This window comes from Lathamus discolor, chromosome 2 (genome assembly GCF_037157495.1).
Source record: "Lathamus discolor isolate bLatDis1 chromosome 2, bLatDis1.hap1, whole genome shotgun sequence".
NCBI classification, from domain to species: Eukaryota; Metazoa; Chordata; class Aves; order Psittaciformes; family Psittacidae; genus Lathamus; species Lathamus discolor.
Window position 1 is genome coordinate 134,690,870 of NC_088885.1, and position 17,677 is coordinate 134,708,546.

General features: G+C 40.4%; 1 protein-coding gene across 1 annotated transcript in view; it reads left to right on the plus strand.

Moving 5' to 3' along the window:
- Positions 1 to 17,677, plus strand: part of NECAB1 (N-terminal EF-hand calcium binding protein 1) — a 53,802-nt gene that overhangs the window by 24,017 nt on the left and 12,108 nt on the right. The window contains exons 4-7 of the mRNA XM_065669415.1: positions 1,084 to 1,109; positions 3,456 to 3,553; positions 15,180 to 15,316; positions 15,952 to 16,064. Coding sequence (XP_065525487.1) covers positions 1,084 to 1,109; positions 3,456 to 3,553; positions 15,180 to 15,316; positions 15,952 to 16,064 — 374 coding nt within the window. The remainder of the gene's footprint in view (positions 1 to 1,083; positions 1,110 to 3,455; positions 3,554 to 15,179; positions 15,317 to 15,951; positions 16,065 to 17,677) is intronic.

Consider the following 17,677-nt stretch of genomic DNA (forward strand, 5'->3'; position numbering starts at 1 on the left):
GCAAGATTCAAGAAGGACGTTCATGCTTTTAAGTTTCTTTAATAATCAGTTTCTTCTCCTCCTTGGAAGAGAGTCAATGTGCTAACTTTCAGAACCGAGCTGTAGGTCAGATGTTTTTTCTTTTGACTGTTAAGGCCTCAAAGAGAAAATACTGCTTAAGAGTTAGAGTTGATCAAGATGAAGTCTGTTTCAAGTGAACAGCTTTGAATTGTATAAGATACTTGAATGTATTTATGTATTTTAATAATGTTGGCATGAGAATATGGCAGTACAGCTATGCTTTTCACATCACTAATTTTGCTGTAGTACTGATGAAATGGTTTTCTATGTCCAGAAATTCTTAGGAACTATGTATGCTGATGGGCTATGTCTGATTTTATCCTCCTACTGTACTGTCTCTCCAATGGAACCCTATTGCAGAGTGCAGATTGTAAACAGGAGAAAGTTACTAAGTCTTCCCTCATTTAGCATGGAGAATTAAGCTCTCTGAGCCATGCTGTCCATCACGACAACAACAGAAAAGGAGTATGGGCAGAAAGATGGGGGGGGGGGGGAGATGGGGGGCGGGGGGGGGGGGGTGTGTGTAAACATCCCCAAACTTTCTGGTGTTTAGATGGATTTCTGTCAGCACTGGTAGCAACTGTGTAAAGCCTGAGGAGCAATGACTCTGCACCATGATTCACAAAGCCTAGGGGAGGAACCCCAAAGAGGGTTGTTGGTGAGTAGGAAGGTGCCAGTGGGAACATGCACCCTGATCTAGTGGAAGGTGTCCCTGCCCATGGCAGGGGTTGGAACTGGATGATCTTAAGGCCCTTTCCAACCCAAACAAGTCTATGATTGGGAAGGGAGACTGTACCTGCAGCCACCTTCAGAAAAGCTGCAGCACAGCTATTGCCTTCAGCTTAGGACAGGTCAGAAGGCAGAAGAGCAAGGCCAGCAAGAGCCAGGCACTCACATCTCCTACTACAGCCCAGGCAGGGAGGCTGATCCTTGAGTCAGGCTAATCTTTAAGTCCTACTGTTTACCAGTCCAACAAAAATAAATTACTAAGCTTACTAACCTTCTATACTCTTATCTTTCCAGCAACCTTGACACGGAAGAGCTTTGCGGTAAGTTCCTTTTTGGGCAAGAACACATTATCTATGTGTTCTAGAATAATCTATGCCTTTGGCAGCCCTGCACAAGTGAACATATAATGTGATACGATTTTTTTTCCCCATTTAATCTTTGTAGCTCAAACAGAAAATAGTTTCAGTTGAAAGAACTCCTGGGAAAATGAAGATGACTTGCAACCTTTGTACACTCTGTCATCCATTACTTGCAGAAGTTACTTTGAAAATGTTTTACCTAATCAATACTTCACATTCTCTGAGCTTCAAGATCTGCTCTGATAGATAGATAGCTTTTATCTTATTTCCCTTTCATGTGAGATATTTTTTCTAGCTGGTTTATCACTTTCAAAGGCATGCTTTGTCAATTTTGAAAGAGGTTGTCATATTAGTAACCCATGGAAGAAAATTCCTTGTGTCCCTCCAACTTGAGCCAGTGATAACAGCAGGTTGACAAGTTCTATTATCCTTCCCCACAAGGAAAAAACCCTCTTGCAAGGCCCAGTTACCCATTTCTGTACCACATTCTGAGCTGTAATTTCACCCAAACCCTGTTTGCTCTCTAGCTGATCGTACAGCACCTGATTTAGGAGTGCTGTTTGCAGAAGAAAACAATCCACAGAGAATTTCTGTAAGTCCTCCCACAAAACATCCAAAAAAATCCAGTTATGCTTGTTAAAACCAGACTATTTCTGAGGGAAGGATGACAGCCTGGTAACTATTCCATTGGCCAGTGATGTTAAAGACTTATAAAAGCTGAAAATACTGTTCAAGTTCAATGCCAGCTCACTTACTCGCACACACAATGACTCGACCTATGGCCAAGAACCTACTTAGACTGTGGCTTGTAAATATATGACAAGAGATTCAGGTGAAGTGACTTGGGTTGTGATGACTTCTGGTTGAACATCTTGCCAAAATTATATAAAACTGGCCAAGGAAGGCTTGGTGGCCTTGCTCCACCAGAGTTTTACTGCTTTTGATGTGTTACTGTGTTGCTCAGAACCTAACCCTGCAGACTAGCCAAAGGGCTAGGGCCGGGGCCAGAGCTGGGACTGGAGCTTGGGGTGTCTGCCTAATGGTCATTCTGGTTTTGTTAAACATGGGCTACTTCAGCTGCCTTTTATATCTTTCATAGGTTGCCAAGCAGGGTATTTCTCGTCTGTGAACCTGGTACTAAGTTTACTGAACACGTGTTTAACCTAGTGATTATACAGCTCTTTCTGAGTTACTTGAGGTGTCAGAAATGAAGATTCATTTCCAGGATACCAATTCACGATACATTTTCCTTCTATATCATTTCATTCAATCTTTCAGCGATACCAGGTTATGTTTCAGTGTCCTGAAACCTTATGTTTCATGACTCCCTCAAGAAGTCCATGCTGACCTCTAAAAAGCCTCAAAGTATTGCTATTTATTATTTCAGAAAGCTCCTATCTAATCTTGTTCTTCCTGTCTGCCATTTAGTTGTTGTTTTTCATGCTCTTCCAGGTGATTTGATGTCCAAGTGCCTTGTCTAACACAGTCTCTAGCTTTAACGTTATTTTTTTCCTTCTTTTTCATGCTTTTTCCCCTCTGTGCCTCTCCCTATTGTGTTTCATCACATTGGCCAAATGCAAACTTGGGTCATGATTTCCCACGTTTGCTTCCTCCTCTCACTGTAATGCCTCTGAGTTATGCACCCTGATTTTACATCAGCTCTTTCTGTTTGAGCACCTTTGCTTTGAGCACCTATGCAAGGATATCCCACAACTTATGATGTTATTTCCATGATTTTTGTTAAAAGCATTTTGCATACATTGTGATTGGTGAAAATATCATCATAGTACCTGGGACTAGAAGCTTATCTGGCCAGCTCATGGTCTCTTAATTTCTGACTCAACCCCAAATCACAGCAGACACCCCTTGATCATATGTCCTCTAAGGACTTTACGAGAATTACTCATTTTTGTATGGAAATAATCAGATTTAGTACATGCACATGAAAACTTCATTTCCTGCTAGTAACTGTAGTAAACTATTAGACTGGAAATCCAGTTTGGAAAGAAAATGCAGACATTTTGTCGGTCTGTTTCAGCTCTTAAACTGACATTTTAAATTTTTGTCAATTTGTCAAATCATTTATTGAAGGAAAATGTTTTTAAACACTGCTTATGGTATTTTTAAGTACTCTGGGAATGATTTTGAAGGAAAAAAAAATCATCATTTTCATTGTAACTCTTGTTCATTTTGTATGTTTAGATAGCTAATAACACCATAACTGAATTCAGACATGATAAAATTGGTATTTCATGAAACATTGATTTTTCAGGTCATTAATAGCTGGCATGGGTTTTCTTCCTTTAGAATACTTTTCCCAGCACTTAGGAGAGTATGAAAATGTTTTATCAGTCTTGGAAGACTTAAACATAACCATACTGAAGGCAATGGACAAAACAAAGAAAGTGAGTAAAAATTGCGGCGTTTTTTTTACATTTTATATTTTGTTTACTTGAATGTGTATCCAGTATTTTCCTTATGTAGGTCAAGTTACTAATTCATATTTAAGTTCTTCCAAATATGCATGTTTGTAGCAAAAGTCCAATAGGAAAAGGCTTCTCTAAATGGCTGCATTTCAAAGCTGTAAAGCTCTGTTTGCACAGTATTACAGTTTGCATATAACTACAATTATCTTTGCAAAATATCTGAAGAACATTCTTCAAATTGTACCAAGAGAGGGTTCCATATCCAGATGTGGGTAAATGTTATCAGCATATCAACATCTGGAAATAGTTTGAAGAAAATAACTGTGGTGTGTTGACCCTGCTTGGGCACCAGGTGCTCACCAGAGCTGCTCTAGCCCTCCCACTACTGTGATAGGGCTAGGGGTGCAACAAAAGGAGTTAGCATATTGGGATATCATGGATAAATGATGCACATCACCACCGACACACAAGATGTGATGTAGCTCCTACTTTAAGTTAACTCCCCAGCATAAACAAGCGGGTCCTCAGAAATGGGTGGTCTGGTTATGAATGGACATCAGCATGAATCCAGAGCAAGGCCTGGGTTTCCTCTCCCAGTGCAAAATGAAGTTTTGTCACTGCTCTGCCACTGTAGTCACCTGGTCCTTTGAGTAGTCACTGAGTAATGGGAGCATTTGTTACTATCTTCTAAGCCAACATCTAGTTTGAAAATTCATATACAGGAAAGGGAAAAAAACCCAACAAACCAGAATTGAAGACTTACACTTTGAGAGCTACAAAGACATGCTGTGTTTATGTACAGGAGCTGAGTCTGTTTCCAATGGCCAGGACCAAATTATCGTATTAAAAATGAAAAGTAGAAACTTCTGAGACTGAACCTGAACTCCACTCTGCAGAGTGTGGGGCTGATTACAGATTATCAGTCCTCAGGGTTGCTGTGAGGTTTCCATCCCCTCTGACTTTTTGTGGGTTAGAGAAAGCTCAGCACCTCTGAGTCGCTGCTAAACTTTCCCAGAGTGCATGCCACTTCAGGTAAGCAGCTCCTTCAGTCTTAAATATTTGAGAGGAAAAGGGAGCAACGTGGAAAAACGATCATTTCATTTATCCAGCTTAGAGTCCGATAAACAATCACCACTCAGTCCTTCCTATAGAAAGTCTGTGTTCTCCTACTAATTCAAGTTGCCCATACTCAGTAGATACTGTGCATGAGGGGGGCAGCTGTTGAATTGAAGCCCTAGCAAAATTTTTCAGCTTCAGTTTCCAAGGAAACCCCAGAGAAGATGTCAGGTTTGAATGAAAAGCTGAACAGTGGGTTGGCATGTCTGAAAAATTTAAATCCAATCTATAAACCCACCTTATTCCAGATGCAGACAGAGATACAGATGAAAACCCCATAAAATGTACCCCCCACCCAAACTTTACCACACAAACCCAATATAATCTTCCACCAAGAGCAACCGGAGTTTGGCTTGGCTGTAGATTCCTGGATTTAAATCAAGATCAACCAAATTGTCCCCATCACTCCAAATCATTTCCACATATAGATACTTTTAATGCAACTGTCATGGTTTAAACCCAACCACAAACCTCGTCCACTCACTCCCCCCACTTCTTGCCCTCCCCCTGCTCCTGGAGGGACGGAGAGGAGAATCAAAAAGAATGCAACTCCCACGGGTTGAGATAAGAACAGTTTAGTAACTAAGGTATAACATAGATCACTACTGCTACCACCAATAATAATAATGATAAAGGAAATAACAAGAGGAAAGAATACAATACCTCAACACCAGCCGACCAATAACTCACCCCACTCCCCCCAGCCAAGCACCGACCGATACCTCCTCCAACCCTGCAGTCCCTCTAGCCCTTCCGGCGTAACTCCCCGTTACATCCTGGGCATGACGTGCTGTGGTATGGAATACCTCTTTGGTCAGCTTGGGTCAGGTGTCCTGTCTCTTCTCCCTCCCAGCCTCCCCTCCTCCCTGGCAGAGCATGAGGCTCAGAAAGTCCTTGGCCACACCAAACATTCGAGCAGCAACTGAAAACATCGGCGTTATCACCACTGCTCCAAGGCCAAAAGATCAAAGCACAGCACTGTACTAGCTCCTAAGAAGGAGAAAACTGACTGCTGCTGCTCAAACCAGGACAGCAACACATTAGCAAATAACTGATTCCTGCAAGGTAATTGCAGGATAATTTCTATGTACTTTATTGCCCTCTGTGTTTTGAAAGGGTTGTCAGCACAGCTTTATTGAACTGAGCTTTTCTCCATTATTCCAGCCCTGTGCTATCTGAAAGCAGACATACCAAGTCATATATGGGAGAAAACGTTCCAGTGTGTTAGCAGGTTCAAGAAACTTTCAAACCAGACTTCCTTACACCATTCTGGGGCTTGATGGGAAAGTCTTAATCTAAAAATGCAGAGAAATAGATATAGCAAGGAACATACTTCAGCACAAAAACCACAGAGTTGCATTGCAAGCAACACACTTTGAATACAAAAAACAGCTTACCAGAGGGTGCTTGGAGAGCTACAGACCTTCCATTTTGCTACTGCTCTCCTCGTGTTTCATCTTTACACAAGGAAAGGAAACACATATCTGAGGATTTTAAAAGGGATTTGTGGCATTTGATATTTGATCATTTTTCTCATATGTCAAGAGTCTGTGTGAGTTGCTTACGCAGGAGTGCTGAGGACAGATTAATCAGTAGTGTCAGTTATTTTCTTGTACCTGCCTGATTGATATTTTCCTGATGAAAGTACAAGCTGGTGTCGTTCTGTTTATCTCATTTCTTCTTCATCTTATATACAGGAAGCATTACAAATTAGACTCAGCAAAACTTCACAAAGGCATTAGAGGGCTTGCTTCTTTAAGCCTTTTTTTCCTGACATGTTTTATAGCAAAACACAGAAGCATATGTAACTAAAATATTGAATCTCATGGGGCTTTATTATCCAAATAAACATAACATTTTCAGCAAGCTGCATGTTTAGTAGCTTGCAGTCACATATAAATACAATAAAGAGAAATTTTGCAACTCAGAGCACAGAGAATCTGTCACTGAGTAATGATGCAAATAGATAAAAATAAACCAGTTTTTTTAAGGTGCTTGATATCTTGGTTCTGTTGACTTGTGAATGCTGAAAATCAGGAACTTAGAGACAAAAGAACGTCTTCCTTTAGGTATCAAGCCATAAAATTGTTGCTATTTGTCACTTATTCAGTAGGAACAAGTTTTTCTCTATTTCTGGTATTGCTATAGCTTATTGGAAATGCAGCCTGCTGGTGGTGGTGGGCTATTCTGTTCTCAGCAAACTGGAAAAACCTCATTTAATCACTATAAATGTAATTTCTGTATACAATGAAGTTGACAATACAGAAATATTCAGGGGTTTAATCAAGCATCTAGTGGTATTTTAGAGAATCTGTATTCAGGGATGTCCAACGTGTCTGCACAGGCCTGACAAATACACACGGGCTCTCTGGAGACCCAGGGGCAGAACGAGACCCCCGTCTGAGGCAACAGCTGGAAACTGGGGGTCTCTGTAGGGCACAAGACTCAAGTTTAGGTGCTTGAATAGCTCTGAGGTCTGAAGGGTGTTTGCTCAGAGGAGCTGTCTCACAAAGGAAGACCTGGTGATGGCTTACCCTGATCTGACAGTGCCTTTTATCAAAGTTGTAACACCCATTTAAAGTTCACATTTTTTCACTAGCTGAAGAGCACTCTCCTGCTTTCTGCCTTCCATTTTGCCAATGGCACGGGGCCATTTTCCAGCCAGGATGTACCCCCATGGCACCTGCACAGTGATGGCTGGCAGCAGAGGCCTGTGCAGAAGCAGGGACCATTTCAGATGATTTTAAACCCCCTGCTCCTGAGGGCAGCTTATACTGCAGTGTTAGTGAAAGTTTAACCACAGCTGGCTGGTGGCCAAGTGATGAGGGGGGTTCCAGGATGGGACATGCTTCCTGCTCCAGCATATCAGTGACTTGGGTTGAGCAGGACTTTTACACACCCAATAGAAAACATTTATGAATAGCAAAAAGAGGAATTCAAATCTAAAGTAAAGGGAACATTGAAATAAGCAAGAAGGACTGTCAGTAGGAAACTGCTTTGCAGGGACTTTCTTCTCTCCTTTGCAGCTTTTTAATGAAGGACAGCAAATACGCTTTCTGTGATAGCTGGGGACCACACTTGGTGAACTAGCAACCACCACATAAGCAGCAGTAACCACAACTGGTTTATACCCAGCATTTAAATATGAAAAACATAATATTAAGTTTAGGATGGAAATGAAAGATAATTTTTATTCAATAATCAAATTCTGGAATATCCTTCTAAGCATTTGGGGGCAAAAAAAAAATAACTACTTTTTACTTTTTACATGTTGCTTGCAAAAAGATAGGGCAGTATGTGGTGTGCAACAGCACGATGCTGGATTTGGGGACTGATAGTGCATGTCTTATTCTTTGCTGCTATGAAATCAGTCATTTTTCTGCTTTGCTCAAAAAAACCAGTCTAAGTGAAGTTAATGCAGTGTTGTTATTACTGGAAAACTTCTTGAATAATCTAAAAATAGGAGCTAGTCAAAGTAAAAGAGAAGATTATAGGAGCCGAAAGAGTAACACAGGGACATGCAATTTAGTTACTGATGGTGCATTTATAGTAATTATGTAAACAGCTGCACTGTGGAGGGTTGATACCCATTATAAACCAGAATACCAAGATTTTTTTAATTGCATATTTGAGTAATAGTAACAGTAGTGATTATGTAAATTATATTGCAAAACAAAATAACTGGAAAAAGGCAAAAAAGCTAGATAAGCATATGTCTACAACAGAGTTCCACAGCTAACGTTCTGTTTGAGGAAAAATGGAGCTTCAAATTGTAGTTTTGTTTTCACATAATCTGTGTTAAATCGGCTAGCACCAGATTGGGCATGTGAGCAGAATTTAACATTTTTCATAGAATCTAATCTTGTTCTCTTTGAAATTGCACTTTTTACAAATGCACCTTTCACAGAATGAATGTAATGAATAGCTACTGTGTAAGAATAACCTAAGGCAAGTATTACTCTGTTTATCCTGGTTATTAAGTTTCATGCATTGGCTTTGAATCCACTTCATCTGTTCCTTTATCACAAAGTTTTTTCAGGTCAGTGTCAATCTAAAATCATAGAATTGTTTAGAGTGAAAAAGACCTTTAAGATCATCAGATCCAACTGTTAACCCAGCACTGCCAAGTCCACCACTAAACCATGTGCCTAAACACCCCATCTACACATCTTTTAAATACCTCCATGGGTGGTGACCCACCGCTTCCCTGGGCAGCCTGTTCCTGTGCTTGACACCCCTTCTGTGAAGAAATTTTCCCTAATATCCAATCTAAACCACGCGTGTCCTTGGCAGCTTGAGGCTATTTCTTCTTTTCCTATTACTTGTTATCTGGGAAAGAGACTAACCCAAGCCTCACTCCATTCTCCTTTCAGGTAGTTGTAGACAGCCATAGGGTTTCCCCTGAGCCTTCTCTTCTCCAGAGTAAACACCCCCAGTTCCCTCAGTCATTCCTCATCACACTTGTGCTCCAGACCCTTCAACAGGTTTTTGCCCTTCTCTGGACCCACTCTAACACCTCAATGTCTCCCTCGCGGTGAGGGGCCAGAACGGAACACAGGATCTGAGGTGCAGCCTCACCAAGTACAGAAGGATGATCACGTACTTAGTCCTGCTGGCTACGCTATTTCTGATACAGGCCAGGATGCCGCTGGCCTTCTTGGCCACCTGGGCACAAGCTGGCCCATGTTCAGCTCAGTCAATCAGCATCCCCAGGTCTTTTTCCACTGGCAGCTTTCCAACCACTCTTCCCCAAGCCTGGAGTGTTCCATGGGGTTGTTGTGGCCCCAGTGCAGGACCCGGTGCTTTGCCTTGTTGAACGTCATACTATTGGTCACAGCCCATTGATCCAGCCTGTCCAGATCCTTTTGTAGAACCTTCCTATCCTTCAGCAGATCAACACTCCTGCTTTCAACTTGGTGTCATCTGCAAAGTTATTGAGGGTGCACTCGATCCCCTCATCCAGATCACTGGCAAAGATACTAAACAGAACTGCCCCGAATACTGAGTCCTGGGAACACCACTTGTGAGAGAAGAATGCTGGTGATAGGGCTAAATATATCACCAGCTGCACCCCGCTAAAGGCAGAGATGACCCTATGAATAAACAGCTAATTTTAGCTAGAGACATTAATAAATGAGGCTTTAGAATTTAATTTCATAGGATTTTCTATCTATGAAATTTATTTAAGATTGTGACTATTAGGGCATGGTTCTCCTTCTAGCTCCTTATCAGAGTAATGAAAATTCTTCGGATCTTCTTTGATCTTTTTCGTGAAGTCTTATACCTACCGGGTGAGAAGGAGGCAATGCTCAAAATTCTGCTAGTAGAAGAGAAGATGTGTTAAATAGTCAGAACTTACAAGCAAACAACCAATCAAAACCAAACCAAACCCCTTAATTAAGTTACTATCCATACCTTTAAACATAGAAGTGTATAGAATGAACTTCAGAGCAGAAAAAGAAACATTTAACCTAGCCTTTCTCCTGTCGATACCTATCAAAACACCACCAACAGCTTTGATGTTTTCCTTGCAATCCTTACAAACTTCTCCCAGGAGCAATGGCATTACACATATCCCTGCTACCTGCTGATATAAAACACAGTTTCTTGTCTCAAGCTGTGTGATGCACTTAATAGCAGTTAAATACAAGTTATTTTTTTATCCATACATGAATTTCGTACGTGCTATTACTGCAGTAGGAGTATATTACTTCTTCAGTAATCCCAGTAGAGTGATAGACTATGTGATTCTGATGCATGCTATTCCAATTATACATCAATATTCTCCTATAATCGCCCATGATTACCTTTTTTTTTTCCTTGCTCTTACGTCAGCACTGCAAGTGGTTAGCAGAGATTGTCACTGTTCCAATTCTGTAGGCAGAACTGAAATATGTATTTTATTCCAAATAAAATACTTTGATAAACTTGGAACGCTTGTGCCGCACTCAAAACCTGAAGCTGAATCTATGTAATAGTTTGGCATGCTATGCTTTTTCATTTTTACAATGAGGATGCTGTAAAAGTCAACACAGTGAGCATCTCTGGATCTGCCTTCTGGTGAATTTATGATTTTACTCTTGACTTTACTCTTCTGATACAGTCTGAAGAACTAGATCTTAGGGAATTAAATCAAAACGCTTGATTTTTTTTTTGATTTTTTTTCCTGTGGGCATATGAAAAATTCACACCAGCATACCAGTTATCCTGACCTATTTTATATCCTCAATTTAAAGTTGTAACACATGGCATTGTCCCACTAATTCAGGATAAACACACAGGGCACGAGACATCCCATGGTCAAGGGAAATTTAAATAGATTATTCCTCGCTGAGTCTTTGTCAATTATAACTACTTTTCAGTCACCTTGGGGGTATTTTCTGTAAAGATAAGCATAAATATCTTTTATGAAATTATTTTTCTATGACATAAAATAGGAAACAGAAAATTGCAAAGTAAGAAACAGTAATAACTATTGTAACTAATTTTACAAATAAAGTACAATAAATAGTTACAAAGTGCTATATAACATAATGTGCTACACAGTAGAATAGCAATACAGGAAGGAGAGGCCAAGGGGACTAGGTTTGTTCAGCCTGGAGAAGAGGCTGTGGGAAGATGTAATTCTGCTGTCTAAAGGGGAGTTGCAGTGAAGACAAAACAACATCATCTCTTTCAGGGGTGCACAGCAAAAGCACAAGAGGCAATGTCTGCAGGTTGTGGAAGGGAAGAGACAAATGGAAAATTCTTTCTGCAGAGAAATGGAGTAATCTCCATGCTTGGAGATGTCCCAGACTGAGCTGGACATCGCCCTGAGCAGCCTGCACTAGCTTTGAAGTTGGCCCTGCTCTGAAAAGGGGCTTGGACTAGATGACAGCCAGATGTCCTTTCCCACTATTTTTGTGGAACTTTTGCCTAAGCTCCCACCCCTTCTGAGAGATTTCAGAGTTTCTTCCCCCAACCAAATTTAGTTTGCATGTCCCCAGTCAGTGAACACAGGTCTCTCTCTCCTTTACATCTCAAGGAGCTGCTCTTGCGATAAGTGGGTAAGTGTGGTGTCAGGTCACTGGCTGGCACCAGGACTTGAGAGGATCAAGAGGGTGACTGAACCTGTGGTGGCCCTGAGATGTGGACTCCTGCGATGTGGATACCTAAGCCCCACCACCTCCATCATTATAAAAGGAGAACCTCTTCTGAACCTTTTAACACAGCTGTAAGCAAGATTTAAAGGCCACAGTGACCTTTTCCAGAGAATCACCCAATTATGTGTATTTTCAGTTGCATTAATGGGAACTCAAAACTTAGCTGCTTACAAAGGTCACAGTTGTCTCTTGATGAGGTAGATGTGGAAAATTACCCTCATTCACTCACAATCAGTAAAACTAACAAGCAGAGTGATATGTTAACACAGACTTATTTCATGCAGACTACTCAAACTGCTGTGCAGTATAATGTATATGCTAGTAAATGGTAATTTGCAGCTAATGAAATTAAGTCATTTTTCTAATTTATATATAGACACCATCAGTGGGTCCTATTATTAATTGGTGGCACGATACACTAACAATACAAATGCTGGGCATGCCACTTATGCTGATTTTAATATAATAGACACTTAATAAATTGATACACGTTTTTCTTAATTCAGAAATAACAATGTCTTTCTCCTAATGAAATCTTGTACCATTGTGCCTCTAGTGAAATGCAAATGAAAGCATTTTTCTGTATGAAGTAGAGCGGTGAAATGATAACAAAGCATGTAATTCCTCATTGCTGAGAGCTGGAGTTGAGGTTTAAGTTGAATTGTAATGGCTAATCTTTTTCCCTCCATGAATTATAATATAATAAATTATAATAATGCTGACAATTTATATATGCTGAATAGCTTTGTCCATGACCTTTGAAGAATTTTAGAAGGACAGGTAGACATAGTTGTCTTTCAGTGGGCAGGAGTCAAAGCTGTCCAACATTGCTGTGAGCTCAGATTTGCTGGCTTGGAGCCGTTACTTAAAGAAAAACACTGAGTAGCCATTTACCCATTAAAAGAGTTAAGTCTTCTGTATAGAAGAGTTGTAAGCACTACTGTTTGGGTAAAATGTACATAAGGAAAGAGTCTTTGATAATTCTAGACTCACACAGATATGTTAGCAACCTGCCTGCATGGGCCATCTTTAGAAAAAATCTCTGTGTACCTGTAACTGTAAGCTGTATTTATAGATCACAAGGACCTTTCCAATAGGTCTTTTCCAAGTATAGAACTTGTGGAACAACAGAACAGGAATCAAAAACAGACTAAATCCTGGTGCAATGCACAAACCTGTAGTGGTTCTGATGGGGAAAAAAAAAACCTGAAATCATAATGATTTTCAGGTGCAGGTAATATTTCTAAAGGAGTCAAAAAGCAGCCAGCCTCAGAGAGCAGCAACTATTACAGAGCTGATGTTTGTATGATCCCTTCCCATCAGCAAGGGCCCACCTGAGCATTAAGCAAAATGAAACAGGATGGATGTACATTTTAAGTTGTAATTCAGCATACCGGTATCAGATTTACAATGACTACAAGCAGGAAACTATATGGAGGCATCTGTAGCACTTGCTTTTTGGATGCCCAGGATTTTGAAACACTTTGATTATTCTACTCTTGTGAGATCGCCTCGGTATTCAAAAACTTACAAGAAGTGGTCGGTTCTGTCATCACTTATTTCCAAGAGTACTGGTGGAAGGTGAAAAATTGTAACATACCCTGGATTTCTTCTGCAGGGCTTGATTTAACTGCCCATACTACACATGTTGTTCTAACATGCCCCAGAGAACCAAAGTTCTTTGAAATTAAATGATGTCTGCCAGGTGCACCAGTTTTAAATCAGTTGCAATGAAGACAATGTAGAAGAAGAAGAAAATAAGCTTTGCTATTGCATAAGTTATACTAATCATAAAGGTTGCCATAAATGTTACTTGTAGGACTGGTGTGAGCCTAAGGTATTCATTCAACAGGTGGACAATCTCCCATGAAAATCTATTTTAAAAAAGTATAAATGAGAAATTATTTGTTGGAGAGTGGCTTACACCTGATTCATCTGAAGACAGAACTAAATATAGAAGTTGCTTCTGGCAACATGAGTAAGTTCCGATGACTCATGAGTGGTTTAACATCTGAGATCTCTCTAGCAGAAGTCTTCCATCAAGAACTAAGTTAATAACATATTGTGAATCAACTGCTCTCACTTGAGAGCAAAATGCTTTTAAAGCTATTAACTTAGTCCTTTTATTTTATATTTAAGTTTCAAAACGTCCCACATTTGTGTTCTGATTGCAAACACATACATGCAAAATTTCCAAGAGAAGTCTAAAAGTCAAAAAGGCATTTCATATTGAGAAGAACAGGGAAGAGCTTGAAAATACTCATGCATTGCCAAAAATACTCAAATGGGTTGTCAGCTCGAGTAGGAGGCAACGACATTCAAATGACAGTTTTTTTTTAAAGCTTGGAGATTACAGACCGTCAACCCATCTTCAAATGTGGTGACTAGAGAAATCTTTTATTCAATGTACCTCATGTTTTATGAAACCATTTTAGATGGAATTGTAGCCAAAGGCTTTCAGGATCAGCTGAATGGGATTTCTGCACACATAAGCAGACTTGAGGCATATGAAAAATGCACACCACCATACTTTCATCAGAGTAGGACCCAACAAATTCATTCAGAGTTAGAAATGGAAGTCCATTTTCCTTCCCTTTTCCAGATGGGAGCTCTACACAGTAAGCAGAGGCTATAGGGGTCTATCGTCTCTATTTATTAATGAGAAAACCACAAAGAGGTTTTTTATATTATGCTAAATATAAGTGCAAACTTTAAGCCAAGCTCTAACTCAAGGAACTTCTGGATGCATTTAGTGTAATTGTGAAATATATTGATACATGGTTTCAAAAATAATTAAACAAATTATAGGAACAAAAATCAGTTAAAGACTGTTAAGTTCAGAAGGCAATCTCCCTGGCACAGGCAGTCCTCCAGCCAAACTGCTGGTGGAGTTTTTCGGGGAGTATCACTAAGTATGTGCCTTGCTCAAAGACTATTCCCATAATCACTGTCAGAGACAGGCCAGTGGGCTCAATAAACTTCTTTCACAAGTGTGGAGCTGAATAAAAGCTATTTCTGCACTTGTCAATCATATCTTGGCTTTTCCACACTTAAGAAGTAATGTGGTACTGCCACCAACTGCAGTTAAGAAATGTAAGGAAAAGGGGGTTTTTTGGAGGTGGAAATGATGCTGAGACACTTTCTCAGCTTTGGTGGGGTCAGCATTTAAACCTGGAAATGTAGAGGTCTTTTGGTCCCAAAATGTAAAGATAGGTTGCTTATGTGGTTCGCATGTATAGGCATGAAAATATCCAAGCTGCTTCCTTTCTGAATTAAATCTGAATCTTTCCTCATGCATTTCCAACCTAGTAGGCAAATCCTTACTTTATTTTTTTATTTTTTTTTAGGACTATCAGGAAGCTTCTAATTTGGAGCAGTTTGTGACTCGCTTTCTTTTGAAGGAAACACTGAACCAGCTTCAGTCCCTCCAGAGCTCCGTGGAGTGTGCCATAGAAACCACAGAGGAGCAGACTCGGCAGGAGAGGTGAGCAAACCTCCTGCCCAGCTACAGTGAAGGGTGTGAGCAGAGGGGTCACCATGAACGTCCAACACCATTTTACGTTTCACCCCGCAAACTGAAGGAATATAGGAGTAGCAATGGAAAAGCCAGGTGAACTCAGCATTTCAACTACAGCTATTTTGGAGAAAATGAGTTAGTTCCTAGTGCAGATGCCCCAGTCCCTACGTAAAATCATCTACAATTATGCTTAACCCAGAGCCAGACTGTCTGAATCAAAATCCCACTAACACATTCCTAAACTAATTTAAGGATGCTCACAGTCCCAGAAATGTATCTGTTCTCCATCCAGTATTAGCTAATTCTCATCAGTTTTCCTTCCTTATTATCAGATACATGTTACTGTTTACCTTTTCAATCTTTAAGTTGAAGGGGTCAACATTTAAAGTTCATATCTCACTTTTAGCTGTTCTTGTGACCCCAGTTCTTCCGCAGAGATGTCGTGAAACTCATGCGAATGAGGGAACGGTGTGAATGGTTCATTAGGTCAGGTCAGAGCCATATCACAAACACCAACTTTGAGCTTTCTCTCCCTAAAAGATAGGTTTACACCAGCTTAACCTTCCTTTTTTCACTTTATAAAGTCTGCTGTTTCTGTGCAGACAAGATCCAGCAAAACCAGAAGTGCTCTCAGTTCCGTGGCCAGGAAAACGCTCAGCTCGAAGGCTGCAGAGGAATAACAGCCTGTCACCAAACAGCCCTCGTTTTAGCACAGGTATGGCATTTCACATTTTAAAGATATTTAAAACATGCATACACACACATATACAGAAAAAATATACTAGACAAGATCTGTGTTTGTCTCAGCACTTGGTCTTCCTCCTTACTGCCTGCTACCCATGTGCACAGTAACAATGCAGGTGCGTGTGCGTGCTCAACTCTCAAGCAAGCACTTCTTTAGCCTTTGTACTTGTTCAGGCAAAGCCACACTCTGCCTCCTCTACGTATCACACCCATGGTACATCCCAAGTATTAAGATTTCTTTGTTTGGTCAAAACGTAAGTCCAAGTGCCACAGGAACTCTCGGCTGGAAAATGAGCAAGTTACTGAATTTGCATATCAAGAGCATGTGTTGAAAAATCTTCAGTTTCTGATAAATAACCTTTCTCTGTCTTTAGAGCAATCACTGCCATACACATTCACACTGTGGGTGATGCCAGCAACTGCTCTCATCATGCACATATGTGTTTCCTTGAGCATTTTCTTGAGGCTTTAGCAAAGCAAAATTTTCCAGAGACTTTAGAGAGGCTCAGAGATGCTTGTGCCTTTGCAGAACATTTTCTGGCTTGACGTTTGCTCTATGATATCAGATCATTATACAGTTATAAATATGGTTGCAGTAGAGATGGGGAGCTAGGAAGTCTTCTAAAAAGAGCATGTCTTATCTATATAAAGAGACAAGACACAGTGTCTTTAGTCTTTCCTCTGCTGCTAACTTCCATGACTTGGGAGAAAAAGATATGAAAGTTATTATGACAAACATAATCGATCTTGAATCGGTCAAAATTTGCAGTCACCACAGGCATAAATTGCGCATCTCAAACCCAAAATCTCATTCTAGGAGAATCTAGTGGAGGATGGATCAATCCTAATAAAAAATATTGCTGAAATTCATCAAGCACCTAGGGATGCTGTTTGGTTGGAAAGGTGGAGAAGGGTCATTAGCTGCAAGGACATCAAGTTAATGTTACTAAATTAGCTACAGGGTCAACCACAAGGTTATACCATAATTAGTGGATACATGAAAGCCCTAAAGACAGCATATTGCAGGTAACTACTAAAAAGCTGAAAACCCCTCAGAGTTTAAGTATGAAAACAGCTGTAGCAGCTAAATGACCCTTCTCTGAATAAAGAAAAGGCCCTTTATTCCCAATGCATACAAGCCATTCTACAATTATTTTAGGAGGCTCCTTCAGGAATCCCTCAATATCAGGATTCCTCAACATGCCATGCCAGAAACCTAGACCACTTAGCTGCAGATGTACACCCAATTAATTCTTTTCTACTGTTCATGAGAATGATGTGTTTTGGTTTGGTTTGGTTTTTTTGGAAAGAACATTCATACTCTTAACCTTTGAATAATCCTGGACTTCTGCTGGAAGCACTGTATCAGGACCCTAAGAACAGCAACAGACTGACTATGGCAATGTCCTTGCAGTCAGGTTCCTACAGCAGCTCTGATGTCTCTTTGCAGGAGGAAGTAAGATCCTGTCACCAGAGCTGTATTACCCACGCCAGGGTGTTTCAGACATTCTTAACTGCCTTTCTTTCACTTTCACGGGTGCTCTCAGGGGAAAGAGGAACTGCAGTCAGGACACACACATGGTC